Consider the following 21,359-nt stretch of genomic DNA (forward strand, 5'->3'; position numbering starts at 1 on the left):
TCAATAAAAATTCTCAATTAAACGACCTGATTACATTATTGTTTGTGTGACCTTTACACTAGATTTAAAATAAATAAATAAATCCTGAGAGTGAAAAAAGACTGATAAAGTTTAAAAACGTTCCTTTCACGTTAAGAAAACTGGACATTTACACTTTCCTACCAGCACAATGTAACTTTTGATAATTGATGATTATAAACTCCGAAATCAATTAGATGAATCCTCTTTGAACTCTGGCCACTCAGTGCTACTCTTAAACATTCCTTAACTAGTTACCTGTCATGATCCTTTTCTGTTTACCCTTTGGTCCCTGTCAGTTTTCTGTTTGTGTGTGTTTGTCATGTGTATGTGTAATTGGCTGTGTCTGTGTTTGTCTTAGCCATGTGTTTCCCTGCCCCCTTCTCCTTGTTACCCTCATCACTCTCCATGTTTAGTCCTTGTCAAGTTTATTGTCTTCACCTGTTCCTCATGTGCTTTGCCTCTATATATTGTGCCCTCTTCCCTCTTGTATTTGTCAGATCGTTTTGTTAGTAGTCATCCTGTCATTCCTATTTATGTATTTTCTTTACTCTTGTTTTGATTTGTTTTCCTATCCCCCGTGAGTTTTGTGTTACCTAGTTGTTGTCTTTATTCTAGTTTATGTTTAGTTTGTTTTCTCTCCCTCATGAATTTTGTGTTGCCTGTTATGATTTCAGTTTTTTTAATAAAATATATTGTATTTTTCACTCATTCCTGCATTTGGGTCTGCATTCGTGACACATTCCGTGACAGTTACCCTTTTCACCTGGCCGGGCCAACAAGGAATGGCAAGAATGTAGAACTTTATGTGACCTTCCCCCTCCCACCCTAACTGCTCACCATGTACTGTTATGTAACATTGATATTGGTATTAGTAGACATGGGTCTTGCAAATCTCATCCCACTTTGAAATGACCTGCACTCTGGAGTTGCTCCAGGGACATTGGGTAAGTGAAGGGCCTGCCAAAGACCTGATTGGCCAGAGAGGAGCAGAGACACACTTCTGATTTTCCTCACACACACAAACGCATACACACCCTCTCTCTCCTTTTGCCTCCCACACATGGGATTGCAGTGCAGTGATTCAGCCCACAGAGCTGAAGGACAGTCAGGACTGGCTGTGTGTGTTGATCACTAAAGCAGTTATGTGGAATTACCTTCGCCTTAGTGAAAAAGAGGTATAGTTGATACAATGAACAGTAATAATAGAAAGTAATGTTTACATAAATAAGCATCTGCCTCACCAAGGGACAAGTATTTTTAGACCTCCAATGTGGGATTAATTGTACTTCATCCTTTTGTCCTTTAGCATGCAAACACAATGAGAGGGCCTCATGATGCATGATCAGATATCCCAGTGCCCTTCATAACACATATGGACTAATGTCATATGGTACTTAGTAGCTCATTTAGATTTCCGGATTGACGTCATACATTAATAAGAAATGTTGGGCTAGTCTCAGCTTTACATGTCATCATGGCCACAGACCATGTTCACAGTCTGTTCACTAATTGTCTGATGCAAACTGCACACAAAACCAGAAAATGCTCCCTCTGCCTAGTAAGTGCATGGTGTGAATAACAGGGGGCCTATGGTGGTCTCAGAACCCCTGAATGCAAAAGTAAACCCCCTGGTAAGCTAATTTATGCATTCTTTGGGATCTCGTTTGAAATCATGTGATTAATTAAATAAATTTTTTGTAGTAATTGCAGTAATGCATATAATAAATTGACACCAAAATGTTTCATTCTGTTCGGTGTAATTTTGAAAAACCTGATCAGAATAGGAGCTGATCAGATTTGAGCAGCAGTGCAGCTCCCTCCCTCCCTCTCTCTATTGCTTGTTTGCTCACTCACACACACACTTGAGCTCTTTTGCCCTCTTTTTATGGTGTAACTTAATAATCATTGAAACGCAGTAAGATCACCATTGACTGTTACACGTGAACGCGATAATGAAACAATTATGAAACACATAACACCAGTGAAGAGAGTCCTGAAAATTATAGAAATGCAATTATTTTATCACTTACATATATTTACATAAATGTATACATAAATACATAAAAATATTTTTTATTTATTTATTTTGTAGCAAAACAGCATAAAATATCTTCATTCACATATTGCACCTGATGGGAAATACCTGAAGTGTTTTAATATAATTTCATATATGCATTTTAATGTATAATGCTGCCTGCATTTCCAAAATCAGTAACTGCAGGACATAGTCCACTCAAGGGTCCACCTATTAATAGTCTGTCATGATGATATAAATGAGATATATCATAAAACATATGTGTTTACTCAAAAGAGCAATACAATTCTTCTCCAAATGCATCATCCACAAGCCCTTTCCAGATGCCATATTTTTTCTCCAGAAAAAAATCACTTACATCCTCCGGCAAAAAAACTCTGAGTAGGGTAGCTCAGCAAGTATTCAAGCTGACTACCACCCCTGGAGTTGCGAATACGAATCCAGCACATGCTGAGTGACTCCAGCCAGGTCTCCTAAACATCCAAATTGGCCCGGTTGCTAGGGAGGGTAGAGTCACATGGGGTAACCTTCTCGTGGTCACTATAATGTGTGGTTCTTGCTCTCGGTGGGGCATGTGGTGAGTTGTGCGTGGATGCCGCGGAGAATATTGTGAAGCCTCTACACGTGCTACGTCTCCACGGTAACGTGCTCAACAAGCCATGGGTAACTGAGGTTCATCCTCTGCCACCCGGAGTAAGGCGAGTCACTATGCTACCACAAGGATTTAGAGCGCATTGGAAATTGGCCATTCCAAATTGGGGAGAAATGGGGATAAAATGTATAAATAAATAAATAAAATGAAGCTAACACCTGAAAATCATTGGAAAAATCTATTGTAGAGCCAGCATAACTTAATTATTTTTCAAAATATCTGGTAATAGAGAGCTTTTTTGTGCTCTAGTGTGGATAAGATGGGTAAACATATCAAAATCAATGGGGTTTCAACTGAAAAGGTATCACTTTGGATGTGGCCTAAATTGCCAGTTATCTAGCTTATTATATACTGACTGAGCCTGACAAACCTTCAGAGTTCTGGTGGGGAGTGTTAAAAAAAAAAAAAAAACAGACTAAAGAGAAGGTGTTACAAGCCCTCTTGGGTGACGCTGATTTCTACCTTTTGTTTGCTGGTGGCAAGTTAGCGAGGACAGATGAAGTAACGAGAGTGTGTGTGGGATGAATTTGTGTGAGTGAGATTGTATGTAACTCTAGAAGTTCACACATTCATTCTGCTAGAACCTGGTGTTAATCACAGCTTTGTGCTGTCATCATGGTTTATTGGCAATGTGAAATCAAGTGAGAGAGAAGGGAAGAAGCAGATACATTGGTTTCAGCTGTTCAGTGTTTTACCAAACATTATGAAAGATTAAAGGTGAGATTTACAGGAAAAAATATTTTGGAGAGAACATGGATATGTGTGTGGTTCCTTTTATTGGGCAATTTATTTAAATTGTCCATAACAATAAAAACGTTTTTCAAAGAAGGCTCAATTACGGAGCAAGAAAAGTGTTCTTTGTAGCTCATAGAAACAGATCCTTTAGATGTTAGGAGATAAAATTAGGAGTCTGCTGCCTGATGGCTATTGATCATAGTGAACATTACAGAACTAATTTCAAAAGCTGGTGATGTACAGGCTGTACTTGTGATCTATGGGCTGTTGTACAGTTTGGCTCTTGCCAGACTTGTGGTGTGGGTGAATTCAGCTGACTTAAAGATGTGGAGTCAGCCAATCCTGTAAACTTAACCCCCTGCCTCAAAGCAATTCAAGCTCTAACCTTGCCTTTATGTTGGCTTTGTACGAGATTTAAAGGTTTTACATTTTTCTTTTTGTCCTAAGTGTAATTTGAGATGGTAAATGTATGAAAATTTGATGTTCAATAAAAATATTTATCAAAAGTATGACATTTCACAGTGTATAGCTTTTGAATTAAAGAAAACAAATAATTAGTAGTGCCATCAGAACCTTATACTCTCTCTCTCTCTCTCTCTCTCTCTCTCTCTCTTTCTGTCTCTCTCTCTCACTCTCTCTCTCAATTTTTTCAATTTAAAAGTACTTTATTGGCATGATTGTGTTTACATACAATATTGCCAAAGCATTAATTCACAAAACAGATCTCTCTCTCTCTCTCTCTCTCTCTCTCTCTCTCTCTCTCTCTCTCTCTATCTCTCTCTCTATCTATCTCTCCCTGTAAAGATATGCAAAGAATGGTGGTTAATTGGGTGCTGGTTACCATGCCAATAGACGTCAGACAGCTTTGGGGGATTTAAGGAACCCATATGTGTTATTTCTGAGAAAATTAGGTCAATCAAATGCTCATAATTTGCCTTGGAGTACCTGATCAAACTTAACCCCTTTGTCCTGTTATGTGAACCAGCTGAAGGGAAATGGACATGCCTGCTGTTTTTCATAAAAGCTACTTTACACTAGAACATTTATCCCTCACTAGTTCAAGGAGAAAAACGTATCGGTTACCTAACGTAACCTCGGTTCTCTCTAGATGAGGGAACGAGTATTGCGTAAGCTAGCTTACGCTACGGGAAAGATTCATCTTTTCTGAGATATTGAAGCCAAAAAATTATCCTTAATTTTTGTATCCATTGTCAACGCAGTGCGGCAGCTGCAGACCTTGAGCGGGCTAGCTAGCGAGCTCATAGGTTGCTCTGCGGCAACTGCTGCAGCCTATAGACGAGCTTGGGCAAACTCGCATCCAATGAGAGGCGTCCGCGCGCTCACTGCAACAAAGCCCGCCAAAATGGGCGTGACTAGAGTGCATATAAGCGTAGTTCGTAGGCTGGAACCCTGGTTTTCATTGACTGAAGCGAAAAGTCACTCGTGGCGCGAGCACGGCCGGCTACGCAATACTCGTTCCCTCATCTAGTGAGAACCGAGGTTACGTTAGGTAACCGATACGTTCTCTTACGAGAGGTTCTCTCGTATTGCGTAAGCTAGCTTACGCTATGGGAACCCATTGTCAACGCCGTGCGTGCCAAGCATCCACTGTATGAGCCCCAGGGAATTAAGGGGGACCCGGGAGCCCTTATGAGTGGGGAAATAATATTTGGCCGGCAAGAATGCGGGTCATTGATTGTGTAATACATAAGCACATAGTGGGAAGGGAATGACAGAGCGGCGGTGCCGGTCTGTGTGGAATGTGTCCCATCAGTGCAGCTCACCAGGGGAGCTGTAGCGTATTAAACCGCTAGTAGTTTTGCCTGCAGAGCGGGCACTTCCATATTGTAAAATCTGACAAAGGTGGAGGGGAAGTCCATCCCGCTGCCACACATATGTCGTGAATGGAAATCCTGCTGGACCATGCCCACGAGGATGCCATGCCTCTAGTGGAGTGAGCCCTAATGCCCAACGGGCATGGCAGGTCTTTGACGCTTATGCAGCAGCAATAGCGTCCACTATCCATCTAGATAGTGTCTGTTTCGAGGCGGCGAGACCTTTGGTGCGCCCTCGAACGAGACGAAAAGCTGCTCAGAGCGTCTGAAAGCGGCGGAGCGCGCAGTATACAATCTCAGTGCTCTGACCGGGCAAAGGAGATTGGCGTCGCGTTCGCTATCGGATGCTGGCAGCGCCGATAGGGAAATGACCTGTGCTCTGAAAGGAGTACCGATCACCTTGGGAACATAGCCATGTCTAGGCTTTAAAATGACCTTGGAGTCACTTGGTCCAAACTCAAGACACGCAGCGCTGACAGACAGCGCGTGAAGGTCTCCCACACGTTTGACTGATGACAGGGCAGTCAGAAAAACGGTTTTGAGTGAAAGGTATTTCAAATCCACGGATTGAAGTGGTTCGAAAGGGGGGGCTTTCATAGTTTCGAGAACTATAGAAAGATCCCAGATAGGAACCGATGGGGGGCACGGGGGGGTTCATCCTTCTAGCTCCCCTGAGGAAGCGGATGACAAGCTCGTTTTTACCCCATGACTGGCCGTGCAGGGGTTCAGCGAACGCCGCAACGGCCGCCACATACACTTTGAGCGTGGATGGGGATCTGCCCTTATCCAGCAGCTCTTGTAGAAATACGAGCAGCGACGACACCCCACATGTCCGCGGGTCCAGGTCTCGGTCGGTGTACCATTTTGAGAACACAGACCATTTTGACGCATAGAGTCTTCTCGTGGAAGGGGCTCTAGCATGTATGATGGTGTTTATTACTCCTTCTGGCAGAGCGATGGGTAGTCGTTGATCACCCACGCATGCAGCGCCCAGCGCTCTGGGTGGGGATGCCAGATTGTGCCGCGAGCTTGAGAGAGGAAATCTGCTCTCACTGGGATGGGCCACGGCGCTGTCAGGGACAGCTGCGTAAGCTCCGGGAACCATGTCTGATTCTCCCAACGTGGGGCTATGAGGAGCACCGAGTGACGCGTTTCCCTGATCCTCTGCATTACCTGTGGCAATAGCGAGACGGGAGGGAAGGTGTAAAGCGGGCGTCTGGGCCAGTCCTGGGCCAGCGCGTCCTCGCTTTTCGAGAAAAATATTGGGCAGTGAGAGTTCTCTTTGGACGCAAAGAGGTCTATCTCCGCTCTGCCGAATAGGTGCCATAACGTCTGGACTGTTTGAGCATGCAGGGACCATTCCCCTGGGGGAATATTGTCTCTGGACAGTCTGTTCGGGCCGTCGTTCAGGTGGCCTGGCACGTGCGTCGCCCTCAGCGAGCGCAGGTGGCACTGGGACCAACTCAGTATGCGTTTCGTCAGATGGAAGAGGTTCCTGGATCTGACACCGCCCTGACGGTTTAGGTAGGATACCACAGATCAGTTGTCTGAACGGACCAGGACGTGGTGACCCTGAATGACCGGGAGAAAGCGCACGAGCGCGTACTCGACCGCTATCATTTCCAGACAATTTATGTGAAGGAGCTTTTCCTGAACTGACCATAGGCCGAAAACCGGAGAGCCCTCGCAGACCGCGCCCCAACCCGTGTTGGACGCGTCTGTCGAGATGACTTTTCGGCGAGATACAGCTCCCATTGTCACTCCCCGCTGATACCATTCGGCCACTGTCCAGGGCTGCAGAGCTGAAATACAGGTCTGAGTCACCTTGATGGTCTGGCGGCCTGTGGCCCAAGCCCGGCGAGACGCCGGGTGTTTAGCCAATGCTGAAGCGGGCGCATGTGCAGTAAACCCAGCTGAAGTACTGCTGCGGCTGAGGCCATGTAGCCTAGCACTCTCTGAAATTTCTTCAGAGGTGTGAGGCTGTTCATCTGAAATGACGCGGCTAGTCGCTGCACACGGCGCGCAGCTGTGTAGATAAGCGAGCCGTCATTGCCACTGAGTCTAGTTCTATTCCAAGGAAGGAAATTGCCTGACTGGGCTGTAGTGAGCTCTTGGTCCAGTTGACTGCAAGGCCCAAACTGTTCAGATGACTGAGGAGAACTGTCCTGTGAGACAGAAGCTCCGTATGTGATTGTGCCAAAATCAGCCAATCGTCCAAATAGTTCAGAATTCGCAAACCCTGACTCCGCAGGGGTGCGAGTGCCGCGTCCATGCACTTCGTGAAAGTACGGGGTGCTAAGGACAGGCCGAACGGAAGGACGGTGTATTGATAAACCTGGCCGTCGAAGGCGAATCTCAAGAATGGCCTGTGACAGGGATTTATCTGAATCTGAAAGTATGCATTTTTCAGATCGAGAGAAATAAACCAGTCCCCCTGGCGCACATGCGCGAGGAGTTTGCTGGTTGTAAGCATTTTGAACGGTCTTTTTGCAAGCGCTTTGTTCAAAACCCTGAGATCTAATATTGGTCTGAGGCCGCCATCTTTCTTGGGGACAAGAAAATAACGGCTGTAAAACCCTACTCGCTCAGGGGAGGCGGCACTCTCTCTATGGCCCTTTTGCACAGAAGGTTTGCTATTTCTGAACGAAGCATGCACGCTGCTTCCGTGTTCAAAGTAGTTTCGAGCCGCGCTCTGAAGCAAGGAGGACGGCGATCGAACTGTAGCAAATAGCCCTGTTTTATTGTGCTTAACACCCATTCAGATATCCCTGGAATATCTTCCCACGCTTTGAAGCGTAATGTTAGAGGGTGAATGACCAAATCGCTCTGATTGCCGCACACAGCGCGCTGAACAGAATGTGTGAGCGCGCTTACTGTGCTTATGCTGGACTGCTCGCAGACAGCATGGACAGGCTGTTCTGTGAGTGACTTCCGATTGAGGTGAATGGGGAAAGAGTCACGTCTGTTAAGTGATGCGCAAGCATAGCCACGGGCACGGGACTTACATACAGAGAAGTGTTTGCTGGCCGTGTGACAGAGCGGGCAGAGAATGGGCGCGCGCACGTATTCGTGAGCGCATTTATTGACTCTAACACTCGAGTGGTTCGTAACCGCTTTTGAGTGTGCTCTGATGGGGACACGGAACGTGTAATGCTTGTGTGTAGAGGTGAACACTAGATTGTGGGCACATTTTCTACACATAAGGCTGGTCGTGTGACAGAGCGGCCAAAGAATGGGCGCGCGCACGGATTTGTGGGTGCGTTTATTAACCCTAACACTCGAGCGGGTCGTAACCGCTTTATGTGAGTGTGCTCTGATAGGGACACGGGACGTGTAATGCTTGTGTGTAGGGGTGAACACTGAAGTGTGGGCACATTTTCTACACATAAGGCTTTATTATGGGTCGCCGTGGAAACGGCGTTTGAGTGCAGGCAAGCGGGTAATATCACCGGCTTGTTGGCTGCTGAATCCACCACTGCAGTAGCCTGAGAGAAGGGGACTGACAGGGGGCGTACGGGACTTACATACAGCTGGCCGTGTGACAGAGCGGGCAGAGGAGGGCGCACGACGGGCTCGTGGGCGCGTTATTAACTCTAACACTCGAGCGGGTCGTAACCGCTTATGTGAGTGTGCTCTGATAGGGACACGGGATGTGTAATGCTTGTGTGTAGGGGTGAGCACTGGATTGTGGGCACATTTTCTACACATAAGGCATGTTTACTCTTTACAAGATTTCTTTGGGTCGCCGTGAAAACGGCATTTGAGTGCAGGCAAACGGGTAGTATCACCGGCTTGTTGGCTGCTGAATCCACCACTGCAGTAGCCTGAGAGAAGGGGACTGACAGGGGGCGAAGCTTTGACGGTGGTCCGGACGTGGCGGGACTGAGCCGTCGTTTTCTCAACAACGCTAGGAGGACTTCGGTTGCTCAGGTTTCAGTACAATCTTAGGCCGAGGCCTGCAGGGGGGCGGCGGTCTGAGCGCGATCGAGGGCGGCCGCCCTGTCGACGCTGAGAAGTCTGGCTTGTTGAGCTGGGCGCTGTGAAGTGGCTCGTGCAGGAGGCTGGTCACGTGGGCGGCCTGCAGAGGAGCTAGCGCGACGAGGCAGAAAGAGATTCATGGCTTGGGCTTCGAGAAACGGTCAACAATGCCACTCACCGCGGCACCGAAGAGACCGGACAGAGAGAGCGGCGCGTAGTGCGTTCAGCTTCTCCCAAGTCGGCTAGTCAGATCTGAAACAGCCTCTGTCTGTAAGACGGCCATGGAATGCAGAGCAGATGTGGCTTGGCCGGCGGCGGTATAGGCACGGCCAACACAGGCGGAAGTAGTTCTGCAGGCCTTAGACGGGAGCACCAGCTTAGACCGCCATCTCGCGGAGGGCGGGCAAAGGTGCGGCGTGGAGTCTGTTGGGAGCCTGCTCAGGGGGCGGTGACCACTCGAGCCCGAGGCGGTCGACGGCCTGTGTGAGGAGGCGCGTTAGTTCCCCTTCGACTCCGGCGCGGTTCCTGCTGGATTCCTGGGCCGAGGAGGAGGCGTGTGAACCTGACCACTCCTCGCTGTCCGAAGCCATGATGGAACAGCCCTTATCCTCTGCTTCTTCGTCCGAGATGGCAGCAGAGCAGCCGCTCGGCGGCAAATGCGCGTCCCGGGTGGGCGGGGAGGGTGAAGGCGATGCTCGAGGGAGGGGCTCCGGCGAGGCAATCGCTTCTACCACTGGTTCCGGCAGCCTTTGAGAGCGGCGCTTTTACTGCGCGGCTGAATGGAAGGCGGCGCGCGGCTCGGTCCTGAGCGCTCGAGTCGAGCCCGCAGGGTCGACATCGAAGCTCCTCGCAGAGATCGCATCCGCCTTCAGCGAGGGCGAGCTCTGCATGCCCCAGTCCCAGGCAGAGAGCGCAGATGACGTGGCGGTCTCCGGTGCTGAGAGGGGCGCGGCATGAGGCGCAAGTGGAGCGAGGCATCTTTAAAAAGACGCTCAGTACTCTTTTGTGAAGTTCATAAGAACTAGCTTGCTTTAAAAGGATACGTCGCCGGATGGCGTAGCTCGCAGGACGGCTGAAGGTGGCGAAGACGGCCGGCTTCTTCGAGCGCTGTCCACGCTTGCTTGATGCCCCTCGAACGGCGACGCGGCTTCCAGTTCAGAGATGCGAAGAGCTTTGCTGAAGAGATGAAAATCAGGGTTCCAGCCTACGAACTACGCTTATATGCACTCTAGTCACGCCCATTTTGGCGGGCTTTGTTGCAGTGAGCGCGCGGACGCCTCTCATTGGATGCGAGTTCGCCCAAGCTCGTCTATAGGCTGCAGCAGTTGCCGCAGAGCAACCTATGAGCTCGCTAGCTAGCCCGCTCAAGGTCTGCAGCTGCCGCACTGCGTTGACAATGGATACAAAAATTAAGGATAATTTTTTGGCTTCAATATCTCAGAAAAGATGAATCTTTCCCGTAGCGTAAGCTAGCTTACGCAATACGAGAGAACCTCTCGTAAGAGAACCTGACATTTCTGAAGTCAAAAATTAACTGGCACAAACAAGTAACTTAACTTCAGCTATCAACAAAAATGTTTGGGAAAAAAGCTTAATGGTTCAACTTAAAGGCTTTGAACAAAAATATACCCAAAGTCCACTTACAAACGAACATTTTAATTCCAAATGCAATGTTGAATAATATGTGGATGTGTGTGTCTACTCCCCAGGTTTTCAGATTATTGCAGGTTTTGCTCTTTACCTTACAGCTGTATAAAATGCCAAATAATTTGTATCCAAGCATTTCTTTTGAAGTGTTTAGTGCTCCTTTAAGCTTTAGGGGCTAAAAACACGCTAAAGAATATTACAGAAAAATTTGTGTTCAAATGAGGTACATGGCTACAAGGAGCTTAGGAAACATCTTACATACAGGGCTTCCAAAACTGCTTAAAAGTCAAATAAATCAACACATAATTGCCTTTATTCCACAAGGTCTGAATTAGTATGGCCACAGTGTTGTTAAATTGTTTTTAAGGGCTGGGTTTCACGATAACGTTGCAACTTGAGCTTTAACGATCATCTTAACTAACGTTGCTTGTTATTTTATGATTGAGTAACACCTGGTTACCAAACCAGCACTTAGATCGCTCATTATAAAGTAGAACATAAGTTCTTAATTATGGGAGCTGTCCAGTCCAAAGGTGCTGAACACTTTGACCAGTATTTTCAGTAATTTGTCTTCTAAAAATGAAAATAAGGTGGAAATACTGACAAACATGGAAGTTGTTTGCAACCTTGTTGAGGGGCCGAAATGTATTACCTATTACAGAATTTAATTAAATAAATAATTATGGCTTTAGTCAGACAGAGTTTCAGGTGTATTGATGCTCAATCATAGAGATTAATGAAAGTGAAGCAATAAATGCATGTATTGTGAATATACGCTATGTGAATCATAAGGGGCTCTCATGTAGCCTAAAGTTTGTTGGCAGGAAACTAAACAAATGTACACAGAACAGGATTCAATTGACGGGCATCAGTATTGCACCACTCATAGACCTGCCTAAATATTAATAGATCATCTGGTTAGAGTTCAAGGTACAGTGTACTTGTAGCCTTACTGCCATTATGCATCATGCAATTTATTACTGCCTTGTTAAAAAGACGATAGGTAATCCGATTTGAACTAGTCATTGGAGGAAGAAAGAAGAGGAGGAGGACGAAGAGAGAGAGAAAGAGAGAGAGAGAGAGAGAAAGAGAGAGAGAGAGAGTGGAAATCACTCATTGCACACTCTCACTCTAGTCTCCTCCAAATTTTAACCATATTTTAATGATTTATTAAGGCATATTTATTTAAGTTTTAAACTGCATGGTCACATTACTCAAATATGTCCTCTTAAATAATCTGTTTAATAAGAACCTGTTATCTTTCTATTGTCATTACAATTATGCTTATCAAAGAATGCTAATACAACGTGATAGTGTATTACTTTAGTGTATTATCATCATTTTGACCTATCACATCGCATGCGCAGACTGCAGAGACTGCCTATTGATTTCATAGCGATTTTTTTTTTTATATTCTGAAATAGTTTACAATGGCTTTCCAATTATCAAAATATATTAATACAATTTGTTAAATGTACCATTGTCTTTGATAAACTGTGAAAGATGACAGAAATATATGTTTAAATGGCACTTAATGGACTTCAAAGCTTCAGTTAAAAGCTTTAGTTAATTTACAAACATTTTTAAAAACTAGCTAATGATGCTTTTGGGAAACGTGCCTTAGAGATTAAGTACTACTTAAATGCTGCTAACGTTCTACTTCGTGCTTCGGGAAACCCAGCCAAAAGCTGCTGATTGAACATTTCACACAGGCACACACACCACACACACAAAAATGTGCATGCTCACACGCATAGAGAAAAGGGGTCATTTAATTCCTGAAACCTATTATGGTGAAAAAGCCATTTTCATGCGGCTTTCATGTTTTGATGGTTGGTGACTGGACAGAATGGTCCAGTAGTACAGTAGTAACACACTGCAACCAAAGAAGTCTCCAACGTGCATAGTTAACAGTGCACACAATGCATAAAGGTGCAAATGTACAAGGCCAGCATAAAACTTTAATGTGTATAGATGGCAGGCCTCTGATTTGATATCGTACATGTGTTGCATAAGTTAATTTGACTTAGAATCAGATTAGTGTAGCCAATTAAGAAACAGGTAAATCATCTTAAAGCACTTTCTTCTTCAACTTGCAGGCACAATAAAGATTTATAGACAACAACTTAGAAGGAAAGAGAGACAAAAGCATAAGCATAATCTACAAAATGACCATAAAACTTGGCATAGCCTGAATACAAAAAGGCTATTAAGATTTTGTTTGTACAATGTGTTCTACATTTCATAAAATATGGGATCTGTTTAGGTTCAAATATATAAAAAAAATAAAAATAAAAAAAAGAAAGTGGGTAGACATGTATCTAACTGAGCAAGTAATTATTGTTGGACTTCCCATTCAAAAGTAAATTATAACAAAAAATGCAACATGTAATGACAAGGTGTAATAGGGTGTCTACAAATTGGTTTCTTCTACAGGGTGAACAAGTTCTCATTTCACCTATGAAAGTTACTGATTCATTAAAATGTCAATTATATGATTGTGTCAATTTTAGACAAACGAAATCCAATCGGCATGACCTAGATTTCTCAGCTGTTTCTACATTCACTGCTTGTCAATTCACATGCATTTTAGGTCAATACCTATAATTATTCTCTTGAGTCAGCCACATTAGAAAAGAACAAAACATTAAGCAATGAATATAACTCATCTAATAAGGAGGAAGTCTGTCAGCTATAATCTATAAACACAGTCTAAACTATTCTTTCTCCTCTATCATTTAATTTGCTCTTTGTTCTTCCTTTTCTCTCGGTTCTTACCTGTGATGAAGACTGCCTTGCCCTCCACTGGCAGGGATGGTTTGGGGGTGGCCCATGAAAAGTACAGCCAGCAGGAGACACAGAGGAACAACCTTGCTAGTACAGCGGGCATGCACAAGGCACACAGTCTCTCCAGGAGCAGAGTGGCACCCAGCCATGCCACCACCGAGGGCATGGCACCCATATGGGATGCCAGAAACTTCTTCACTGCTCCACCAACAAAGATGGACATGACTCCGATGTAAATCCAGAAGGTCACAGCACAGTCTTCCATTGTACTGGAGGTGGAAATGCTTTATAGTCTCTCCCTGTTTCTTTTTTTCTTTATTTCTTTCTCTCTTGTACTGGTGCTGGCAACTTTTCCTCTTGTTTTGCCCCTCTCTCTCTTTATTTCTTTGTCACTGACTCTCTCAAGTGGGATCTCACTTACAAATGAGCAACCATGTGTCTACTCAGTGCCCTACAATCAGAGAATACACACACCTCACGCGTTCCAACTCAAAGTAGGAGTTAGTGAACAGATCCATCTGACTGCGTGCGTGTATATAGTGTACTCTGCTGGAAAGGGGAGGGACTATGTTCAAGCAGATGTAATCAAAGCCCAATCGCCAAAGCTCTGCTGCAAATTTCAAGTTCAGCTTCTGCTGCCCCTTGTTTCCTCATTAACCTAGTTCTGTCTTTCTTTTTTCTGTTCTTTTCTGTTTTATTTCCACACATTTTTTTTAACACAAATTTGAAATCTGTCTTTAGATGTGTAACATAAGTCTAAACATCCATGGGGAAAAAAAAAATCACTTAAAATTACAAAATGTAGCAAGTTTAATGCTTAAAACAAGATTTTTTTTAATTTATATATATATATTTATTTGCCAAGGGGATAAGAAAAATAAACTTACCCTATTGACAACATTTGTTTTTCTTTTTTTCTTCTTGTTATAAGATTAAATGTTACTAAACTTTGTTAGATTTATCTGAAAACAAGACAATACTTCCTATACCTTGCTGTGCTGAACACTATGTTCCCTGGCCTGGGGTAGAGGGGGGTTGGGGAGTGGTATGATGAACTCTGGAGGCCACACAACATGTTGCCATTTATCCATACCTCCACTGTGTAGTCCTGTGTCAAACTTTTCTCACAGTTTTCTTATGGTCATCACATGACCTTATCCTCACACTGTAAGTCTTTAGCATGTGGACTTACATTTCTAATTTTGATGGGTTCAGTCTTTTCAGACAGGAGACATTTTAAAAAAACATTTATATGTACAGAATGACAGTATTTTGTAACTTTATAATAATTTACATTTACATTACATGTGGGTAATTCTGTATGTTTCATAACGGAAAATACTGTTAATAGTGAGAAGGGGTAAAAAAAAAGTCTAAAAATGCTATATGCATTTACATACATTATTTGAGATAAAAAGAAATGATGAAGAGTGATGTTCAGTCAAAGTAGGTCCATGGGGGGCGATAGAGAGCTGTCCAACAGTGACTGTTAAGAGGACTACAGTGAAAGCAGACAATGTTCTAGCCTGAGGACACTCCTAATTGAATTGCTTGCTTCACAAAAGATTATATATTTCAGAGAGAACCGATCTAATAAAAATCTAATTAATAAATGGAAGTGTTTAAATTTTGCTTAACCGCATGAGAAAAAACAAAATTGCTAGGTTTTTAGACAGAGTTTTTCAAGATGCATCTGTTTGTGGTTATTGGTATGTTTGTGTTTTCACAGGCCTGGACAAAATAACAAAAAGCCACATTAATTATCTATATAATATATAATATCTTTGCCATATGCGGGAATAAAAAACAGTGTGGTATGTTTGGTATATATAGGCAGGTTTTTCTTCACTTTTGAGGGCCAAATGTTCTCATCAGTAAAAAATCAATAAATAAAAAAGTTCTGAAATGGGTCAGATGGGGTTGATCTTCAAATCTAGTGATGTGCACAAGTTTGTGTGATGGTTAGGGTTAGGTTTATGTGAAGAGAAAATATAATTAGCCTGATATGAAAACAATGGGAGTCAATGACTGATATCTAATCTTTGTCACTAACTATCACTAATAGTTTGTGTGTGTGTGCATTTTCTGCATTGGGCTAATTGTATTGTCTCACACCTCATTTATGTATGGTTGTGTTTTGCATTGTGTCTCATTTAATGATTTTTCTTTGGACAAATAATCATAAAATGCATTCATTTCCAATGTCCAACCAAGTCCAGATTTGTGTGTGTGTGTGTGTGTGTGTGTGTGTGTGTGTGTGTGTGTGTGTGTGTGTGTGTGTGTGTGTGTGTGTTTAGATAGCTAGTGGAGGAATAGTCACAAAGTCTTGTACCACTCAGATAAAAGATACAATTTTTATAATTGAAATAAAATCAAAATTGGTCAAAAATGACCCAAACACCACATGAGGGTTTAAACAAGGAACAAGCCCTTCAATAGAGTCTTTACTATGGACTAATAATCATTGACCATTATACAACCATGCAGAGCAATAATTGAACTCAAAGACACCAGCAAGATGGCTGCCCATTAAATTATGGACACCCCACCTGGTTTAGCTGGTTTTGTTTTTGATTTCAGAGTGCCCTTTTGTACTTGTTGGCAATTTTGTGGCACTTTTACACTTAGGACTGTTCCAATTGATTTCTTGTGACTGATGCAGCTTCAATTTAGCCAGTGACTATTTGGCCACTTTGGAACTCTTTTTTAAAATTTTACTAACACTATTTATGTCCCTTGTGACTTTCCACTGGTCAACTCGTATTGTGTACAATAGATAGTTTTGAAGCCTATTATTGATGCGGTGGTTGTTTTAAAATAGTTTAGAAGATAGCAGGCTGTAAATAAGCTAAAATAGGTGCTTATGAGAAAAATTAATTTGCTAGATTTAACAAAGTTTGTGAGGTTGTGGCATTGTGTCTTAAAAACAGAATTTAGCAAAAACGCAAATGTCCTGGCTTGTGACTTAAAGGTTGCAAATACCTTGAGCACATCTACACATATTACTCAATGTTTTCAGGGTTATGTATATAAATATTTGGTACTTACTGCGTCTGGATGGACCAACTCAACACAGACAGACATTTTGACTTTTAACACACAGCTGCAGTCTCGTACAGTGTGTGGGTACTAGACTGAGTTGGTAAATGGTATTATTGATACTGTAGAAAGGTGTCATTAATATACTGTATATTGTGACATCACTACAAGATGATAAAAACATTTTGTGTCCACACTGAAGACATTCGGGGCTTAAGCCCCAGTAGCCTACCCCTAGATCCACCCTTGGTCCTAAGTGAGCGCAATTACAAATGCAATCTTTTGTTTGCACCAACACCATAGTTATTCTCAATAAGCCAACAACATTTGTGGTAATGTAAAGGCCTTAAATGGCTTTCATTTATGTCATGTTATGCATGACTGTTTACGTTTTGACGTCAAAAGAATCATCTGATGATTTCATGTCTTTAGTGAAAATAAGGTTTTCTTACGTTTAAGGAATTTTTCTGATAAATAGAATAAGCTGATTTTACCATAGTATTTGTGTGCATGTAAATGAGCACATTATATTGTGAGAAGGGTCAGAAATGAACTCCCGCCAAGTGCCAAATGCGGGTAAATTTTCCTGTTTGGCTGCTAAATTCTGAAGTGTCACAGGTCACTTCTGCTGGTTGACAGTGTTGAACAAACTACTCAAAAAATTTTGCTAGCTAAACTACCAACAGCTCAACAGAAAAATTAGTTGAGCTAAACTGAAACAGAGATGATTTAGTAGAGATAGGTCACTTTCTATTAATATATGCGGGAGAAATTGGAATGCCCAATGGTAAGCACAATTAGAAAGGAAGTCCACTTGAAAGGTAAAAGAGCCAATCACCTTTTAGACAGACATCGCCTGTCAGTCAACTACAGAATACACATGTGCATTTGCTATACAAGAAGGGTTAAAAAAGGTTAATTTTAGGTAATCTGACCAGTGTTTTCAGATTTTACTGCTGATTTAAAAATGTTCTTTGATCGTAATCTTGAGCAACCGTTTTGGAGATTTTGATCTTTCCCCATTCAAGTAGATCAGAGCAGCACTTGGATGCCACTTGTTTACATAACATAGCTGCCCGGGAGTGTTGCAAAGATGGCTGCCGAGCTAACAATTTGTTTGCTGAAAGCTACGCTTCAGAGAAAGTAGCAAGTTACATTACAAGATACACACCAAAAATAGCTTGCTAAATTCCAGCTACATCATTTTATTTTTTCAACTACATGCACAGAGCAAACTGTCATAGACAAATCACCTAAAAGACTTATTTACATGATGTTTTTTTTAAAGCCATGGTACAGTATAGTACAGTACGCTATAGTGCAATGCAGTTAACAAATCTAAAGTATGGTGTAAGATAAAATGTATGTGCAAGTAAAAATAAACATGTAAATTAATACTCTGAGACATTCAGTTTGAACAACTAACCAAATCAGACCGCTTTGCTATCACGTGTGACCAGCGGTCGATTTGTTATAAATTTTTAAAGGGGATTGTGTTGTCAAATGCCTTTATAGCATTATAAACAAAAAATTGTTAAAACTTTTAAATTGTCAATAACCATCAATTAAGAAATATAATAGTACTTTCTTTGCACCTTGTCTACATGAGAGTATAAACAACTTTTCAACTTTTAATTTTCTAAGAATTTTTTTTTACTGTCTCTGGACACCACATTAGATTTTTTTACTTTAAGCCCTTGAAAAAATATCAATACGACTTGAAAATATGAAAATGTGCTCTTCAAAGAGGTCTATTCAAGTAAATGGTTTGCATGAATTGCATTTTTTAATGTATTTTTTATTTAATAGATCTGTACAAAAATGTGTGTCACTTCAATGACTCTAAGGAAACATGGCCATAATATGCACCTGTTACTCTCTTTTATTGTATTTTATGATTGACTTTTGTGAAAAGAATCCCCATTTAAAAAATTCTAGATCGCTCGCCCACTGTCACAGACACACATTTTTTCTATTCCAATAACCAAACTAATATAAAGGAATTTTGGGCTGTTTCTATGAAGGACGCTTAAACAGTGGTTGCAAAGCGGTTAATGGGCAAGGAGGAGGCGAGAACCGGCTTGGAAATATAAATAATAGTTTTAATAACAAACTGAATGAAAAACACACAAACATAAACACAGAGCAGCTCCATGTCATTCTCTCTCTCCCTCGAACCATTGTCACCGCCCGCCTTCATCCCTCGCACGCCCCATCAGGCTGATTGGAGACCGGGCGTGCGTTGTTCCAGCCCGGTCCCGCCCTCCTCCGCTCTACAGTGGTTTAACAGTTGTTCTACACACAAAATCGTTTTATGGGTGAAACCCCAAAAGAGTTAATAACATGTAAACTGAACACTTTTCATGGCAATATCTTACATTCTGTTTTCTCTCTCTCCCTTTTAAAGAAAGACAAAAGATTTCCTTTTACTATTCCCTTGGCCATTTTTGAAAGTGTGTGAGAACTTGCATTACCTTCAGTGGCATTACTTTCATGTGAACACTAGGAAGGACAAATCAATCCATCGTTAAACTCCAACACACCTGCCAGTATTTTCAGAAAACTGGTGCCTTTTCGCAGAAGAGAGAGAGCTTGCATGCTCAAGTTTGCCAGATTGTGTGTCTAAAGCATCACCCATCACAACTGTACAAATGACAAGATTTGAGAGATTTCACCTATAGAAATCTGGCATGACGAAATCTAATTCTGACCAGTAAATCACCATTATTTAAAGTCTGTTTTTTATCAAATGTAGAAAATAAATATTTTACTTGCATGATTAGTTCTAAGTACATGGCACAATTAATCTAAAGGGGATGGTAAGGGGGGATGGTGGATTTACAAGAGGGATGCTTTTTGGTATTTCTTGCAACAAGGGTGATGCCATCCCCTCGCATCTCCCCTCAACTCAAGCCCTGCGTGTGACCAATTCATTGTAAAGAACTGACTCAAATGAATGATTAATTTGTGAATCAGACATCTTTAGTTCTGATTCAAAATCGCCACTGGGTACACTGCATAATGTATTGGTGTAGCTTTTGCTAAAGCTATGCCGCTACCTAATCAATAAATTAGCTTCACTAATGAAAATCTACTTAATTTAAAAGCTAGCAAAGCTACCACCTCGCTATTAAGAAATGTACCAAATTGTTCTCTGTTTGTAGCGAAGTTACTGGCCATTACTATTGGTAGATGCTAAAACTACACCATTATGCAGGCAAAAGGCATTCATTGTTGGACATTCAAAACAGTGGCGATTGCTTTGAGACTACACAGGAAGCATGTGTTTCAAAAGAAATTCACCAATGACAAGTTTAATATATGTACAAATTAATCAAGTGTATATAATAATCTATATAAATCACATATTTATTTTAGCAAATGAAAGTTTCAAATATCATACATCACTATTGCTCTGTAGAAACACAATCCAATTTTTTCAATGTGAAATAGAAATCTGTGGACGCATGGCCTATCAAGCCCCATTGAAGCTGTGCTTTAATGGGATCTAAGACAGATACCTCTACCTTTCAAATCAAGGTGCAAATGATCTGATTTCCTATTGGACATTTGGCTTTCAATCAATGTGTTTGTGTCCTGCCTGGAAGCCCTACTTCCCTATATGATGCTTGGTTTAGCTATAAAATTGATGGAACTTTGTAACAAATGGCCAATGAGAGAACACACATGCACATTAGCTGAACCAGCCTGAAAAATATAATTTTTAGTTAAATTTATGCCACTGACATTGTTGTCAGATTTTACTGCTGACTTTAAATATATTATTTGATAGTAATCTTGACCATCCATTTTTGAGATTTCAGATATTCCCATATCATGTAGTTTGTTAACATGCTACTTGTTAACATAGAAAAAGTTGCCCAGCCTGCCTGGGAGCTTTCAAAAGATGGTCGCTGAGTGAATTGACTTGCCTTGATAGGGACTTTTATGAAATGTAAAAGCACAGATTATCTCATATTTAAATGGAAAATAGTAGATTTACTTTTCTTTAGTTAAAATGTATTTAAAAAATGTTCTTTTGTTAAAAGTCTATGCTTACCGAAATTCGTAACACTGCCCCCAGAGGCCAAAGCAGTAAGTGTTGTTGGGTATATGTGCATGTGTGAGCTCCATTTTCTTGATGTAATGTCTGTGGAAGGGCACCAAAAGTAGTGAAGAGAGTTGATTTTAGCTCTACAGGCAGTAATAAATGAAGAAGAATGCATGTTTTATTAACAGTTTTGAGCAGTGTTATTTATTTTTTAACAATTTTAGCAACATTGCAAATACCAAAAAACAATCCAGACATTTGAACCCCACAATGATGACTTTAAGACTTCACTGCCACATTTTCTGTTACAGCACCATTTTCAGTTTTGAAATGCTCTATTCAAATAAAAATCACTTAATTTAACAATAGTCTGTGCTTCTCCAATTTTGAGAAGAACCAGCTGCCACTGATTCAAAAGTAGTTGTGAATTCTGACAAAATAATCTGTTCAAGCAACATATACTTTGATATTCTACAGTGGTAGAACTGATTTCTTTGAAGGGATCTTAAAAGCATGAAATAAGCTTTTCCCTGTCTGCATTCATTCTACTATAGTGTGATCAGTCTCATGGCATTCACA

The 21,359-nt window shown here is 42.0% G+C and overlaps 1 protein-coding gene across 1 annotated transcript in view; it reads right to left on the minus strand.

Annotated features, from left to right (window-relative positions):
* The window catches only part of LOC127633282 (11-beta-hydroxysteroid dehydrogenase type 2-like), a 23,782-nt gene extending 9,585 nt beyond the window's left edge, over positions 1–14,197 (minus strand). Inside the window, exon 1 of the mRNA XM_052112318.1 lies at positions 13,682–14,197. Within this exon, the coding sequence (XP_051968278.1) occupies positions 13,682–13,955 (274 nt within the window). The 5' untranslated portion in view covers positions 13,956–14,197. The remainder of the gene's footprint in view (positions 1–13,681) is intronic.
* Positions 14,198–21,359: the final 7,162 nt, after the last annotated feature.

This window comes from Xyrauchen texanus, chromosome 1 (assembly GCF_025860055.1).
Source record: "Xyrauchen texanus isolate HMW12.3.18 chromosome 1, RBS_HiC_50CHRs, whole genome shotgun sequence".
NCBI classification, from domain to species: domain Eukaryota; kingdom Metazoa; phylum Chordata; class Actinopteri; order Cypriniformes; family Catostomidae; genus Xyrauchen; species Xyrauchen texanus.